This window comes from Nelumbo nucifera, chromosome 2 (assembly GCF_055504915.1).
Source record: "Nelumbo nucifera cultivar China Antique chromosome 2, China Antique-T2T, whole genome shotgun sequence".
Classification (NCBI taxonomy): domain Eukaryota; kingdom Viridiplantae; phylum Streptophyta; class Magnoliopsida; order Proteales; family Nelumbonaceae; genus Nelumbo; species Nelumbo nucifera.
This window is the reverse complement of record NC_142650.1, coordinates 19,965,792-19,978,590: the sequence shown is the minus strand read 5'-3', so window position 1 is coordinate 19,978,590 and position 12,799 is coordinate 19,965,792. Positions and strand designations below refer to the sequence as shown.

General features: G+C 37.7%; 1 protein-coding gene across 1 annotated transcript; it reads left to right on the top strand.

Annotated features, from left to right (window-relative positions):
- Positions 1 to 2,723: 2,723 nt before the first annotated feature.
- Positions 2,724 to 12,731, top strand: LOC104595078 (thioredoxin-like 3-2, chloroplastic). Its single transcript, XM_010255658.3, has 5 exons — positions 2,724 to 3,211; positions 5,366 to 5,440; positions 10,902 to 10,968; positions 12,356 to 12,373; positions 12,464 to 12,731. The coding sequence occupies exons 1-5, from the start codon at positions 2,877 to 2,879 to the stop codon at positions 12,578 to 12,580; spliced, it is 612 nt and encodes a 203-aa protein (XP_010253960.1). The 5' UTR covers positions 2,724 to 2,876; the 3' UTR covers positions 12,581 to 12,731.
- Positions 12,732 to 12,799: the final 68 nt, after the last annotated feature.

Genomic DNA, 12,799 nt, shown 5'->3' with positions numbered 1-12,799 from the left:
TTTTGTACTCACATCAGGCCAAAAACCTCCCCTGAAGTTTTTGACAATCAAAAAAACTTTTCCTGTAGTTTTACTTTAGCAAAAACCTCTCCTGAACTTTTAAAGATCTCGACAAAAATCTCTCTTCCGTCAGTGATTCAGACAGAAAACTGATAAAATTATGAAATTGCTCCTAATTAATTGTTAGGGAATCAATAAAATATTTTGAAATGTTGGAATCAACTCAACGGAAGAGAGTGGGGACAATGAGGATGGAGAAGAGAGAGAGAAGGGGAAGTAGGGGCAATTCTGACATTTTAAAATATTTTATTGAATCCCTGACAATTAATCGGGGGAATTTCGTATTTTTATCAGTTTTTCGTCTGAATCACTAACGGAAGGAAGGTTTTTGTCAAGATCTTTAAAAATTCAGGGGAGGTTTTTACTAAAGTAAAACTACAGGGTTTTTGTGTTTTAGCCTTTTATTTATTAGACTATTTATAATTTTTTATACATTTCATATTTTACTAAGTGTATATTATATGTTATATAATTATTATATAATATATTCAAGGGAAAATTTCTTAAACCTCCCATCTATTTTTATTTTGACCTTTCGTAAAAACCTTCTATCATGTTTCAAATAAATATGCAAACACACCCTTTCATTAATTGTCTAGTTGAAAAATTGCTTATATAATTCTTTAATGTTTTCAAAATCCCGTTTTTACCAGTGAAAAAAAATTATTGAGACTTATTAAATTACCCCCAAAAGGTGATTCATTAGGTTTCATTGTTCACTTGATCAAAACCTGCCTCTTATTAATAGAAACACTATACTAGTACAATCTAAAGAGGATAATATTGTTCATTGTTCATATTCATGATGAAGGGTTTTGCAAGATAGTTAATGGAAGGGGCGCTTTTGATTACTTATTTTAAACCAGAAAAAAAGTTTTTTTAGAAAATCCGATCTGCTACCCAGAAGAACTACCAACATGCTACTCACTACACACAATACAGTCACTGACCCTTATACGAACATCTTTCCACCAAGGAAAGCAAGTACAATAGTGGTCTCCCATGTACAGCTATGTATGGCAAATCCAGACTCTTATCGCAAAGAGAAGTTTAATTATTTGCTAAAGCCAAAAAAGAGGTTTAACCTTTTAAGTAATTTTTCAGTTCCTTAATCTAAATTTTATATCGGTTTGGTTTTATATGCATTCGGAAAGAGGGTGTAATTATTATCAACGTAATACTATATTTCGATTCAATTTTGCATGCGTTTGGATGGAGTACAGCTTTACGTCGATAATAGATGTAAAATCTCATTGCTTCTAAAGTTTTACATCGATAATCAATGTAAAAATTACATCGGTTTTATCGATGTAAAACTTTACTCTTCCACCCATCACTATTTTCAAAAATGTAACGGCCATTTTCTGGTTCGGTGTAAAATGTCATCAGTGCTTTAGTGGTGTTCACAGTCCAATTCAGTGTGATTTGAAAATATCTTAGACAAAATCAATAAATTATAATTTGAAAATTTTTTAAACCGAACCAAACTGTTTTGGTATGGAAACAAAATCAAACTAAACTGTTTTATTATTGTGTGGTGCAGTTCTTAATACAGTTTGAGGACTTTGGACCATTATATGATTCAATTGTGCTTAACCTAATTAGAAGACCCAAATAGCATCTCTAAAAATTAAAATTTAAGATTTTTATTTTATTATTTTATATAAAACAAAAGAGTATTATACATTTATAATTGTATACATCCGACTTAAATATTATATATAATATTTATAAATTATAATTTTGGTTTACAATTTGGTTTGATTTATAAAATCTAATAAACCAAATCAAAACCATAAATTACAACTCAACAAAACATCAAAATGAGTCAAACCAGGTACAGATCAAATCAAACCACAAATTTAGTTTAATTTAGTTCGATTTTACGATTTGAACCTTCCAATCTAACACCCCTAGTAACAACTGATCATAGGCATAGGCAAAGCCAAGGACTCCGGGAGCCTCAGCCTCCCTATGCCCCGGAATTCTCACTATGCCCTGACCCTGACCTGACTCCGTCTATGTTCATCTGTCCCTTACACACGGACAAAAAATAAAAATAAGGGGTTTTAATGATTCGGTCCACCTCTATGTGAAATTAGGATTTCTTAGGGGTGGATTGATTTTTATCTATGGATCGATATCAAATTTACGGGCAGGATGTGATTTATAGAGGAGGCTACTAATAGATTAAGAGGGAGAAAAAAGATTTCTGAAAATCCCCAACTCCACCCATGCAACTGATGCTGGGACGGCTCAGTTTTTGACTGGATTTAGAGACATAAGATCAAATCCCGTTGGGGGGTATGGGTTTGGGGGACGGGGTACCCCATTGTGTAGCCCATGAACCAACACAAACAATGATAGCATGCATTGTCCATATTTGTATTAACTGAGCAAAAAACAAACTAAAATCTAGGCAGTGTAGGACAAAGCCCGAGCTTACTGCTTATACTTCAAGCCGGCTGGGCCCGGTCCGAGTTAGCACGACGCATCATAAGTCATATAACACGATAGCACCTATCATATGCCCAAGATCAAGTTCACAAACGCTTAATAGCCGTTGATATGACGAATCAAATGGGATCAAGACACGCAGCCGAGCTAAAAAAACTACGTCGTTTTCACCTTTGACCGTATAAGAACTAAGAAGGGATCAAGAGTTAAAGACATGCGCACCCGGCACCCGAGCTAGAAATTAGAACTCGAGAGCCTTGCGGGGTTTTCGAGAGAGAGAGGTTTCTGATTTCAACTGCCCGTCCGCCCGTAGATTCTCTGCCAATTTTCTTCTTTCAATTTTAATAATCCTTTTGGAAATGTCAGGCACCCTTTCGATCTCTCCATGCATCCAATCTTCGCAGCTAAGAAAACCATATGAGTCCTCATCTGGGCATGTGAGGTTTCTTCATCATTTCTCAATCTCAGAAACCGAAATAGCTGCTTTTACTAAATTTTCTTTGGGTCTTCCCGATATGACCAACAAATTTGAAAGGAAGATTACAATGCCAACTGTCTGGACCGCGGAGGGTCCTTTGCAGGAGGACCTCGATGCACCCGTTTCAATCCAGCTCCAGCCCATCGTCAGCGAAGAGCAGTTTGACCAGATCATTGCCGAGGCGCAACAGCTCGAAGAATCGGTTATTATTGTCTGGTTCGTTTCATTTCTAGCTGATTAAAACAACTTGGTGAGAGATATTTTTTTCTACCTGGAAAGTTTTGGGTTGATGGATACAAATTGTTGTTTATACTATAAACTTGAATGGTCAGTCCCACACATGCATTTTTCTAGCTGAAGTGACCCTCATTTGTGATGTGACAAATACATATTGCTCACCAATTTGTACCCAAAACGTTCCAGGTAGAAAAAATTTGTATTGAAAGCTCGATTTGTTAGTTTGTTAATTCGGCTTTTGGGTTGGTGAATGTGAAATTCGGTTTAGTTAATTTGATGTTTGAGGGGTTATCTTGAATGAGAATTTTGGCTTAAATTCTTAAGACTTTTTAGAAGAAGAACTATGTACCCAAAAATAATAAAAAAGAACTTAGAAAATTAGTAGAAATTCAATAAGTGGACCACCTGAAATATTCTTACATATCTGACTACTATGTTTAACTTCAAGCTCTTTGCTAGAAGTTGGACCTGAACATTGATATCTATACCCGATCATTGCACACGAGCAAGATTCTTTAGCACTATGCAAGGGCCGCCATACTTTGGAGTTGTGATGTGTACCTAACTCCATGATTTTTTGAAAACAATAGTCAGGACCCAAATGCCTTCGTTGACTTATGTACGGTGAGAGTGGCTCATTGATGATGATTAAGGAGTTCAAAGGAATCTCGATGTACTCTATCTTGAGAGGTTGCTCTGGTGGATGGTTTTCTTCTGAAGGACTGGTTCTTCTTCAGCCACGGGAGGCGCTTGAGATGGGGAAAATAAAATATGACTTTCTTGGAAGAAGAAGATAGAGTATAGATTTGTATAAACTATAAAGTATAAACGAAGTACGAAACTGACTAGGGACAAGTACACCAGCCCCATGTACACCAAGGAACTGTGCAATGGGAATGTACAAAATTCTACATCATGTCCTCCCCGTTGTTTATACAGAAAGATTTCCTGTACCAAAATAAGAATTGTATGGTTTTCCCCTGAATAGTTTCCTTGTCACTATTTGTTTTGATTCTTGCTTGTTATATAAAAAATCTGAGTGTTTCTTTTAGTCTATGTGGCACAAAAAAACAGAAAAAGGGGCTATCTTCAAAGCGTTATCCCCTGCTTTGCCTTTGATCAAGCCTTTCAATTGCCAGCTTTGAAAGAAGGTTTCAACCAATTCTAGAGTACATCCTTCCACACCAAACAAACCTTCATCCAAGTCCATAGCCTCTCAGAAAATTGCAGTGAAAAACAGATGATTTACTGATTCTGTACAGGCATTCCATAACACAAATATCACCATTCAGCCCCACAACCCTCCTTTGCAATTTGTCCTTATTCAAGCATCTGTTGAGTATAGCTGTCCAAAATCCAAACAAGAAAAAGACACCTTTGAGGTACTGCCGAACACCAGATTTCTGAGGTTGAAAAGTTGCTAGGTGTTGTAGTAGAAAGATCTTACTAAGATACCAGATTTCTCCCACGCAACCTGGGGAAATATGGTGTGGGGACTGGGGAGTACTTTTACAGATCATGCTGGAAATATAGTATTTAAGTTTTTGAGGCCCCTGTTGAGTAGTTCCTTGAGGGCTGAGTTTCTTGCATTTCTTCAAGGATTTAAACTAGCACATGCTGCAATTTGGAGCTGCATTTTAGTTGGAAGATATTGCAAAGTAGCTATAATCCGGTTCTTTGTAGGGATTAAATGACCATGGTCACTAAGGTCTGTGACAAGTAAAGATATCGGCCTCTCAATTGAATTGTGCATTCAGGTGGATACCCGAATCATCAGAAATGAGTTGAAATGGGATCATCAGGCCTGGGAAGAAACATGTTATTCACTGTAATTCTATAGTGCTGGTTGTGACAGCTGCCACTGTTTGTTATGCTTTTCAACCTTCGATTCCAAGTAAATTTGAAACGTGTGTTTTATGACAATATGTATCCTTATAATTAATAAAATCCATCTTATGTTACTGATCATAAAAAAGGCCTTTCTGTGTACTTGAACTTTAGACAAGATTATTTGGCTTTATCTGAAAAGAGATCCCATGATTAATGTGCAATGTAGTCCCTAGTACATTATTTGATGATTTTTGAAATAATGCAGTTCTTTTCAAAGATCTAATTCATTATATGGACATGTAGGATGGCAAGCTGGTGCAGAAAATTTATATATTTGAAACCCAAGTTGGAAAAATTGGCAGCATATTACCATTCAAGGTTGGAGCTACTTTTCAGTTTCCTCTGTTAACCATCTAGTACCTTTTTTTTTATCAATAACAGTGAATTTTATTAACGGATTGAAAATTACAAAGCAAAGGAGCTAAACATTCTTAACTCCCGAATACATCCAATGTACACCCAAAATTAAAGCAATTACAACACAGCCCAAAAAATAGAGTTTCTATTCACCCCTTGCCTAGCTAGACCATCTGCCAATGAATTTGCACTTAGCTAGACCATCTGCCAATGAATTTGCACTTCTCTTTACCCATGTACATTGAATTTCAATGTCCTTAGTCAGCCACTTAAATTTCCTTTTTTCATTGTTGTAATTCCAGAGCCTAGAGTTGTCCTCTTTTAGCCAGTTCACCACAATTTTAGAGTCTCCTTCTATGATCAATTTATTAATATGCATGTCCTTGACCCTTTGTACCCCTTCAATAGCTGCTAGTATCTCAGCCCTCAAGGAATCTCCCACCCCAATTGGACCAGAATACATAGCTAACATATTCCCTTGTTCATCTCTTATAACTCCCCCTATTCCGGAGGACCCTGGATTGCCCATTTTGTTGCCATCGAAATTCAGTTTAGTCAAACTGTGAGGTGGAGGGGTCCAGCAAGAACTCAAACCTTCTTAGCCAAAGTTGATTCTGCAATCTCCTTCCAATTTCTTAGCAACTCATCAACTGAGAAATCTGCAAACATGTCCAAAGTTTTCAACCAATATATCACCCTAATATGAATGACCTCCAATATTACTTCCAAGCTTCTCTCCTTATTTGAAAAAATTCGTGAATTTCTCTCTTCCCAAGCAATCCAACAAACTACAGCCCTAGCACATCTCCACATAATCTTAGCCCTTTTTGTTGGTCAGTTAGGCATGGAAGTGAATAAGCTTTGCACATTCAATGGGGGAGTCCACCTGCACCCAAACAGAGAAGTGACCCATTCCCAAATGAATTTAGCAAACTAACAGGAAATTAATAAATGGTATCCAGACTCACCGTCAGCTTTACAGAGAACACACCAGTGATGAGACAAACAACTATTGGGTCTTTTTCTTTGAAGTAAATCTCCTGTATTAACTCTTTCCAATAGGTTGACACTACACCTCTTTAATAGGGAAGGACAGTCCAACAGAAGAAGGTTGTATTAGGGCTTTAAAGAATGAGGCACAAGTCAAGGAACCCGAGGGAATGAGTGTCCAAATTCTAGTGCTTGCCTTTGTTGGCTCTAGGAAGACCCCTTGAAGGATGGATAATAAGATTGAAATACAGCCTAACTCTGTGTCCCTGATGTCTCTTCTCAAACCCAAGTTCTAGCCAAATCCAGAAGTTGAGTTAGAAAGTACAAGGAAGGAGGATACCGGTTCATTTTTAAGGGTAGAGATAGCAAAAAGAATTGGAAATTGGTCTTTTAAAGAGGAAGCCCCAACCCAAATATGTTCCCAAAATTTAATGAGGTTTCTTGAGTGCAAGTCATACCTAATCCAGGGAGAGAACAAGGGAAAAATAACTTGAATAGCTTTCCAAGGAGATGCTCTTGTAGTCCTTGCTAGAATCCCAAAGTCCCATCCATTGCCTGCAGTCCCATGAATACTATCCACTATCTTAACCCAAAGTTTTTCTTTCTCCAATGAGAATCTCCACAGCCATTTCCCTAGTAGTGCCAAGTTCCTATTCCTTATGTTCCCCATACCTAGACCTCCCTCCTTCTTGCTCCTACACACCACCTCCCACCTAACTCTACCATCCTTTTTCTCCTCCCCCGGCTCCCGGAGGAAGTCTCTCATTAGTTTTTCCAACCTGCTAGCCACCCTAACCGGAATCTTAAAGACTAATAAGAAATATATAGGAAGGTTAGCTAATGTAGACCTAATTAGAGTAATTCTCCCTCCAAGAGACAAGTAATTTTTCTTCCAAGTGGCAAGTCTCTTTTCAAATCTCTCCACAACCGGAACCCAAAATCCACCTTTCTAAGTATTATCTCCCAATGGCAAACCAAGGTAGTTTAAAGGCCAATTAGACACTACACACTCCAAAGTGTCTACACACTCGGATACCTCCCCCTCCCCCAAATTAACCCCAACTATACAACTTTTCTCGAAATTCACTTTAAGATTTGGCATTTGCTTAAAGAGTTGTATGATGAGCTTCAAGTTTCTGATCTTATTGAGATCCCCTCCTTCACAAAAAAGTATTGTGTCATTTGCAAATTACAAATGTGTGAGTGATATGTTCTCCCTTCCAACTCTCCACCCTCTTATTAAATCCCTGGAATCTGCTCTGGAAATTAGTCTCCCCAACACTTCTACAACCAAAGTAAATAAAAAATGGGAGAGAGGATCTCCTTGTCTAGTCCCTCTCAAAGCTGGAAAGAAATCCACCATTGTCCCATTCGCCAAGATGGAGTAATGGCAATTCCTAATGCAACCCATTGCCCACTTGCACCAATTTTCTCCAAACCCAAAATTGATCATCACCTCCAGTAGGAAAGACCAATCAACCAAGTCATAAGCCTTTTCCAAATCCAATTTGCAGACCACCCCTTTTTTCTTGGATCTCTTGAAATACTCCAAACTCTCATTTGCTACAAGTATTTGATCTGTTATCTACCTCCCCTTCACAAAAGCTCCTTGGTTATTTGCTATGATTGCTGGGATCACCTTTCTAATTCTAATTGACAACACCTTAGTGATAATCTTATAAAGGTTGTTAACTAGGCAGATCAGCTTATAATCCCTCAAATGGTTTGCATTTCTTTTCTTGGGTACCAAGGCAATGAATGTGGAATTTAGCCCAGGGTTAATCACTCTAGTATGGAATTCATCAAATACCAACCAGCCTTAGGTCCTTTAATATCTCCCAACAATCCTAATAAAAATCAATCGTAAAACCATCTGGGCCTGGTGCCTTTGATCTATCCATAGAGAACACCGCCTCCTTTATCTCTTCCAAATCAAATTTCCTTTCCAGCCACTCCCTATTCTCTAGCTTCAATGTTGGCCATTCCGACCCCTCAAGCCACACCCTATTGTTTAGGAGTCTTCTAAATATAGACCTAAAATAATCCACAAAGGCCCCTGCAATCTCTCTTTGAATGGAAACTGATGCCCCTTCAATCTCTAGACTTGAGATAAAATTTCTTCTCCTTCTTCCACTTGCCACAACATGAAAAAACTTGGTATTCCTATCCCCCTCTTTCAGCCATTTGCATATTGACTTTTGCCTCCAACTTATTTCCTCCTAAAGAAGATAGTCCTCTAACTGTTTGCGCAGTTTCCATCTTTGTTTCTTATCCTCTTTTGTAAGGCATCCCCTCCCTTCTTTGCTATCCAGGATTTCAATTTGTGCAGTCATAGTTTGCTTCCTTTCCTCTAATATCCCAGACTCTAAGAGATTCCATTCCTTGATTCTAACTTTCAAATATTGGAGCTTTTTGTGAAACCACATTCCACTCCATTCCACTGTTGGATTGTTCTCTAACCACCACTCTTTAACTTTCTAATGAAGTTCGGGTGTCCTAACGTGTTTTCGAATCTAAATGGTGCAGGTCCTACATTTCTCACCTCCTCCTTATAAATTACAATAGGCCAATGGTCGGAGGTCACTCTTGGAAGTGCTTTAGAGGTTAAATTCCCCCAATGTTCTTCCCAATCATTTGAAAATAAGAATCTGTCCAACTTGGAGCAAATTGGATTCACCTAGATATTGGACCAAGTAAAACAGATGTGTGACAATGGAATCTCTTTAAGTTCATAGGCATCCACAAATTGATTAAATTTCCTCATACTCGTAGTGGACCTCTGCCTAGGACTGTTTGTTTCTTCCAAGAATCCGATTACATTGAAGTCACCTTCTAAACACTATGGTCCTTCCCACAACCCCCTTATATTCACTAGTTCTTCCCTTAACTTCCTCTTTTCTCTATAATCATTTAACCCAAAAACATTGGTTAACACCCATTCAAATCCATCCTCCACGTGCCTAAACTTCAAGGAAATTGAAAATTGTCCTATCAACTCCTCCATACCTACAAGTACATCATTCTTCCACATTGTCACAACACCTCCTACAGATCCCCAGGAAGGCAGGGCCGCCCAACTAATCCCCCTACCTCTCCATACACTCCTTGCCCACTTGATGCCAAATTCTGCTCTTTTGGTCTCCTACAACATTACCACATCTGGATCTATTTTCTTGATGGCCTCTTTTATTACTGCTCTCTTTTTTGCACTTCCCAATCCTCTAATATTCCAGCTTATGATCCTCATTTATCTCTATTTTCCACCCCTTACACCTATTGCCCTCACTTGTTACCTTTCCTCCTTTCCCCTTTAACACCAAAACTTTTTTCTCCTTCCACATTTTTCATCAGTCTTTCAGCCTCACTCAATTTTCTCCTTTTTACCTTAACGTCTTCTCTCTTTTTTTTGTAGAAACACTTTGAGGTCATTTGGATCTTTCAATTTACACCCAACTTCTGCACAAAGGTTGCCACAGAATCATCACTAGTCAGCTCTCTTTTGTCCAACTTTCTATTCCTTTCTTCCTGACTTGTTTCCCCACCTCTACCTCCTCCCTCCTCATTTCTTTCTATACTAACCCCCTCTGCCCCTTCCTTCTGTAAATTATTCTCCTCAACTTCAGTTAACAGGCTCTCAAGGATTTCCAGGATTCTTTTAATTCTTTTTACTTCCTCCTCTCTTCCTACCTCTCTCTCCTGACCCTCCCTATCTCTACTTCTATCTCTTACCCCTTCCTCTCCTACACAGGCTGCAACCATTGGACTGGGATCGGTATCCCTGGCCCTTCCACTCTCAAGTAGTATTTTCTTCGCTTCGATATTCAGTTCAGACTTCCACCTGTTCACTGCCTGAAAATCTTCGTCGCTTCGTTTCTCCATCGCTTCGTCACTCCGTCTGGGAACTTTGGGTTAACCATCTAGTACTTAGACTTGCTAACGTGTACATAATTGGAACCTATCCTTCATCAAAACTTTAAATTGAAATCATTTTCATTTTATCATGAAACAACCTGCATATAAAACCAAGATGACTTGGTACCAAATTGGCTGTCACTGACTCACTGCAATATGAGTACAACTGGACCACCTGGTGGATCTCACAATGCTAAAAAATGACTTCAAAAGGTTGACCTCAATAGAACCCAATAATTTACCTGTTCTCATATAGTTCAGTAGTTCACATATGATTAGTGTCATTTTATTGGGTCAGTTTTGGCACAAAAGGTTCACCTCAATAGAACCCAATAAATTCCTGGAGCTCTCCTCTCACACACAGGCTACCTGTGAGGAATTGCCCTAACACCACTTTCTAGTGGGTCATTGGTATACCATCTTTGCAGTCTATTTGGCAGGCGCTTAAAATCAGATTATTCTTTAATATGGATTGGTCGTGATGTGATTGAGAATAGATCTGTTCTATGTCATGATGCAGAATCCGGTTCTATTGTGTTGATGTCAACATCATCCCATACAGACTTGTGGCTCATGCAGGAATCACAGTAAGACTCTTTAAATGTGTGTCAAGTCTATATTTTCTGTTTCTGGTATGTGAACAAATAATACTATTGTGATCTCATATGCATTGTTTTTTATTTATGAATGATCAATTCAGTTTCCTTACAAGTTACAACTAACTACTTTTCTTTACATGACGGATCACCAGTTCCAAAAAAATGTAAAGAACTACTATTGTAAGATCCTGTAATACATACTATCAGTCCAGTATTAATATATAAATGGTAATGGATTATGTTATGAGAAGTAAATGTATATTTCCTTTCTCCAAAAGTCATAATGTAGTAGACTTGCAATAATGAATTAATCTCCCACAAATAGTAATGGAACACATACAGAATTGAGAAAAGAAGATAGATAGAGGAGTCATTCCTATCTTGGTCAAAAAGAATTCTTGAGCAGTACACTCAAAGGCAAGAAGAACTAATGTAGCAAAGATAGGACATTGGAAAAATTAAGAAAATTTGTTGAGCATCATACTCAAACTGCATAAGCCAAAAGGTAAAAATCTCAATCTTACAATTCTCTTTTTCAATGATATTATAGGCCTTATATTGATATATTCCCCAATTTAAAGACTCCTAACACTCTTCACCTCATACCTATTAGATGCAATGACTTCAAAACCAAGTAAAGCTCCTAAAATTTGACCTATTACCTCTTTGACATGAATCAGGAATAAATGTTCCCTGTAGAGAAGCCTATAGGTTATATAGGTGCCATTATGTCTGGATATTACTTTTCATACTTTGTTACCAAACCAACGGGGAATTAACCAACTGACGGGTAGCCCAGTTGGTGCGCAGGATGAATTGCCCCAGCGGTGGTCCAGTTTCAAATCCCGCTATTATCATCTCTGTAAGAAAAGAATTGTGTGATTACTTGAGGCAGTTGTTGTGATGTTGTACTCTTCAATTAAAAGAGTAATGACCCCTATACGGGTGTCAAGCAGTGATTAATACCAAAAAAACCAACGGGGAATTTTCCATAGGTATCATTTTTCCATAAATTAAAGATGGTAAGGTAACTTTTCCTGCTGCTCTAGCTTCATCTTTCTGAATCTGAATTTTATGAAGCATTCATTTATTGCAAACCTGTAGCATGTGAAAGTAGTAAATCCCTTTCATGGGCTCTTTCTTTTTCAACCAAATAAGAAAATCTTTTTTGTATTGTATTAATCTCTGCTGAAAATACAAGTATCTTTCAAGCATGCTCCATGTACAGCCAGCAACTAAGAAAATCTATTCAACGATTTTATCTCAAGTCCTGAAAAAATAATTATTTGTCACTTATTAGGCTAAAAATCGTATTTGACAATTTCTGTGCTGTTTCATGTTATCTCAAACTTGGGGACCTGGAAAACCTATATAGAAAATGCCAACCATACAGGTACCATATGCATATATTTGTCACATTTGTTTGCTGGTTGTCTATGTCAATATTTTTCTTCTTAATGCTAATAGAGATGACTCGTAACAGTTGTGGAAGGATAGCAAGAAGCAAGCTGAGGTTTTTGGAGGCCACAAAGCACATTTGGTGGTTAGCGATGTTCATGAAATAATTGAGAATGAGTTGGACATAAATTTTGCTGTTTGATTCACTTTTTCATGTTCACACTATTATTTGTTTTGCACATTGAACTTGTGAATATCCATGTAAATCTGCTTCTCCTTACAAAGAGAATTTAAGAAACCAAACATGGAAGTAAAGCAATAAGCAAGATGAGGTTTTTGGAGGCCACAAAGCACATTTGATGGTTTGCGAGGTTCATGAAACGATGAGAATGAGTTATTCACACTACTATTTGTTTCACAC